Raw genomic sequence first — 4,145 nt, 5'->3', positions numbered from 1 at the left:
CACACACACACTCACACATACACACATACATACACATACACGCTCATGAAAAAAACCCAATTACACCCAGAAAGTTATCTTTGTAATTCCTCGATTTTTAATCATGTTCCTCTTTCGTGTTTTTATCGTCTCTCTCTACGCTGGCGCAGACTATGAACCATGTAAGTTAGACGTTTGTCGTTTTTTAAAAAAATCTTCTAGAATTGATTTCTTTGTGAGGTTTTTATATGTCATTAAGTGTTCTCCCCTCACCCCTTCCGCCCTGACCCCTTTTCCTGAGGTTTGACCGGTGTCGAGATGTTGTTTCGTCTGTAATGTTATTACTCTCGTTTTTCTTTCTTTCTTTTTTCTTGTTTTTCGGTCCGTCTCCTTTCCCAATAAGTGCAACGCCCACTGCTGTCTCTTCTTTGTCGGACTGATTGTTGTATCAGGTCGGTTTGCGGTTTGTTTGTTTTTTGACCTTATTTATAAGTATAAGGATCAACATTTTTTTTTCATTCTCAACCCGAACTTGATGCCAAATTGAATATTGTTTTGTTAGAACAACTTCGTTTAAGCATAATATACAGGTCTGCTATAGGGCTTAGGATCAGCAGTCAGAGTTAACTTTTACCACGTAAACTGAACCTTGTTTGACTAAACCACAGCGGTCTTGGTAGAGCACCGCACACTCGTGTTATTTATGAGTTTGCATCAAGGTTTTGTTTCTGAATTCCAGCTTGATTTTTGCTCGTAAATCGAGAATTTGATCCGAAATTGGCGTTGTGATAAGGCCAGGATCATTTTAGTTTGACATATCTTGTTTCATGTTTTCGATCTTTCAAAGCTAAATGAGTTTCACCACTATAGAGATATGGAGTTAGTTGCTTCTTTCACTCGCCCATGAAGATCTTTCGTTAAAGGAAAAGACAGTACGAAAGGGGACTGTTTCGTTAAAGAAAAATTCAATATGAAATTTATTCCGGTAGAATTGAGATCTTTGGTGTTGTAAATGATATGATTCCTTTGTTCACTTGTTCAGAACTTCTCGAAATGTAGGCTACGTTGTAAGAGTGTTGTTCTATTGTTATTGTTATTTTTAACTGGTCGCACATCGCATTGAGCTGGCGCACGACTCACACTTTCAGAATGACGTAGTTGTTAGTGTTGCTTGCGTAGAGCGGTTGAGCAAAAAGAATGCAGCACGCTACAGTTCACTGTATATTGCGATGTGTCTCTCTCAAGCATAGAGTTACATCTATGCTCTTAAGTCACGATCGTTTAGCCTCCTTTGTTATTTTTGGTATTGCTGAAGGCTTTCTATTTGGAAATTCGAATTTTTTTGTAGAGTACACTATCATGAGTGAACACAAACGTCATGTCACATGTGGGTGGTTGGCGGGTGCTCTGGTGAGCTTTACCCCTTCTTTCGTATAAAACATCTATCTTCCTTTCCTCTCCTCTTTCTTTTTATGTTTGTTTCTCTCTTATAACACTTCTAATCTTCGGCACTTGCATGTCTTAATTGTGTTGCAAGTTCCTTAAAACGTTTACTGACAGAAACATCATGTCACAAGACAGGAATTTGATACCGTGCTTTCCATGTGTCTACTACTACTTCTATTCATTGTTATTTGTAGTTTAACTGGAAGACACGAAAATAAAAGTTAGCTGAAGAAGACAGTTGCAGGTTTCAAGGTTTCAAGACAGTCAACATCCTGATTATAACCTAAACGTTATGTGGCGTTCTGAGTGGTTATAACACTAGTTCGTATTCCAAAGGTTCTGGGTTCAAAACCCGTACGCCGTATAGCTGGATTTTCTCAGGGAATTTTCAGTTCTTACCGTTCTCTTGAGCGTTCTCTGAGTTCTTTCATGAATAGAGATTAACTTTTTAAGGACCTAGCAGACATAAAAATGTCCGGTCAGGAGACCGAAGGCAGTGGTGCGGCACATTTCTAACCATCATAATATGTCAATCAGAAACACAAATTCGCATGTTCCATAGCATGCATATATTGTTTCCTTTCTTTTTGAGTTTCCTAGAAAGAAAGGTGAATGAACAAATCTGTATGAACGATGAAGTTAAAAATAATATGTTACATTTCGAAAATACCCCCAAATAGCACGTCTTCAAGCATTGTCAAATGACCAAAATACTCATTCTCAATGACTTACGTCGTGTCCTCTACCACCCCCCTCCCTGTTCCCTTTTTTTCTCCCTTTCCCACCACACTATCGTATAACGATAACGTACCTGTGTTGAAATGGACTTGTTAATAGAACCACAGGAGGCGCCTCGAGATGGGCGTCTTTGAAGTCAATACTTTCACTGTCGGGGCTTTAGGGAAAGAATGCAGTGAAGAGAATAGACCCATGATAGAATGAGGAACTGGAACTGTCTTTTCAATAGCTTGGGATTGTGGTTTTGGTAGAGCAGCTGCCCCACACTAGCGGCCCGCGGGCCTATTGGTGCCTGCATTACAAAAATATGTTGTGGTCGCTATTTCACATCTACATTTAGTGTTAACGCGGCCCGCATGTTTGGGGTGTTGCCTTGGATTTTCATTATAAAAAAAAAAATGACGTATGGGCTACTACAGGACCGTTCCTGTTCGTATCTGCAATTAATGAAGATTAAGAAGAGTAGGTCAGTTGTAAGCCTACTTAAAACAAAAGCGAGCAAAAAAAGCAACTGGAGACCTTTTTTTTCGTTTGGAATAATTGAAGCGGTCCAGACTCGCCTAGACTCGCCCAGACTTTGCTTTCTTCAGCGGCCCCCTGGTGATTTGAGTTTGAGTGAGGCCCCAGTGGTAGAGAGATAAGAAGAATAGCATCTGCCCTGACGCACGTTTCCTCCCCTTTGAATGATTGTTCCACGTCACTCCATTGTCTGTGACCGCCATTCCTTCCAAGCATGCGATAGAGGTCGAGACAGCAAATTTTCGTTCTTTTTTTGTGTGGGTAGATTGAATGACAGGGTACGACACACATGTACGTGTTTTTGAGAATGCTTGCTCAAAAATGTCGTTTTACCGTTGTACACTGGGTGTTGTTCTTTCCGTGTGCAACACAAATCTTTTCCCCCAACTGCTGTGCGGTGCAATGCAATGTGGTTACTGTGTGTGCTCACACTCTTCGGAATGTGCCCCTTTTTCACTCTTCGTCGTCACTTTCAGCCTCGTAAATGGTGTAATATTTCACTGGTTGTTAAGATTGTTTAACTTGTTTTTTTTATGAGTTCAAGTTAAGAGTCCGTTTGGTTTAAGGGCTGTGAGAAGCTGGAAGGTGCCCATGGTAGGTCCTCATTCTGTACTATCAGCCTGTTGTTTGTGTTTGTTCATCCTGCTATTTTTGTTTCCAAGCTGTTAATGACCATTATCTTATCTATGTGTTTGTTTGTCTGTCTGCCTGTATGTCTGACTGTGTGTGTGCGCGCGCGCTTGTGTGTATGTGAGCGAGTGTGTGTCTGTCTCTCTTTCATGTGATCTTGGTACTTTTTTTTGCAAGTATAGATGTGTGTTTTTAACTTATACTCACTCCGGTCTTTTCTGTCTCTTTCTGTCTCTACTACACATTAGTGAAGAGGTTAAAGCCTTCTCGAAAACAAGGCTATCGAACGAACTTTAGAGTTAGAATTAGAGAAGATCTTATGTACATTTCCGTTGTGTATCTTTTGACGCGACGAGCTCGTCTTACAGTGTCCAGTGTGGAGGTCAGGCGAGCGCCACTGGTAAGTCGTGTTACCTTGGTACTGTTGATTTTGTCCAAGACGGCCACCCGTTGTCGTGGAGAAAGTAGTTGTCTTCATCATTTGAACGTCTTGGACAGTGTCTTTATGATCTAGAAAAACAAGTTACTTTGGTTGGGGGTGGGGGGTGGGGAGGGTGGTGGAAAGTGGTCGTTTAAACCGGCAATTGTCTTGGACGGGTAGTTATTACAGAAGAATCAACTGTATATTTTTTATGTCCCCACTGCTGTGTCTATCTTGTATTTACCATTTGCCCTTCTGTATTCCACGACTCCTCTTTAGTCGTATCAACACTGTGCAATCACCCTTCCCCTTCCAATAAACAGACATGTTGCCTGGGAGGTTATCGTCGAGCGTTTTAATGTGCTCAACTTTTTGCCCTAAAGAACACATTGCAAGCCCCCCCACAACCCCC

The 4,145-nt window shown here is 41.2% G+C and overlaps 1 protein-coding gene across 1 annotated transcript in view; it reads left to right on the top strand.

The window, feature by feature from the left end:
- The window catches only part of LOC101854647 (ankyrin repeat and sterile alpha motif domain-containing protein 1B), a gene marked incomplete in the record, with an annotated part of 155,677 nt that overhangs the window by 48,722 nt on the left and 102,810 nt on the right, over positions 1-4,145 (top strand). The window contains 1 exon segment of the mRNA XM_035970576.1: positions 150-161. Coding sequence (XP_035826469.1) covers positions 150-161 — 12 coding nt within the window.

This window comes from Aplysia californica, unplaced genomic scaffold, assembly GCF_000002075.1.
Source record: "Aplysia californica isolate F4 #8 unplaced genomic scaffold, AplCal3.0 scaffold00288, whole genome shotgun sequence".
In the NCBI taxonomy this organism is placed as follows: Eukaryota; Metazoa; Mollusca; class Gastropoda; order Aplysiida; family Aplysiidae; genus Aplysia; species Aplysia californica.
Note: the sequence above shows the minus strand (reverse complement) of the source record. Positions and strands in the feature narration are given on the sequence as shown.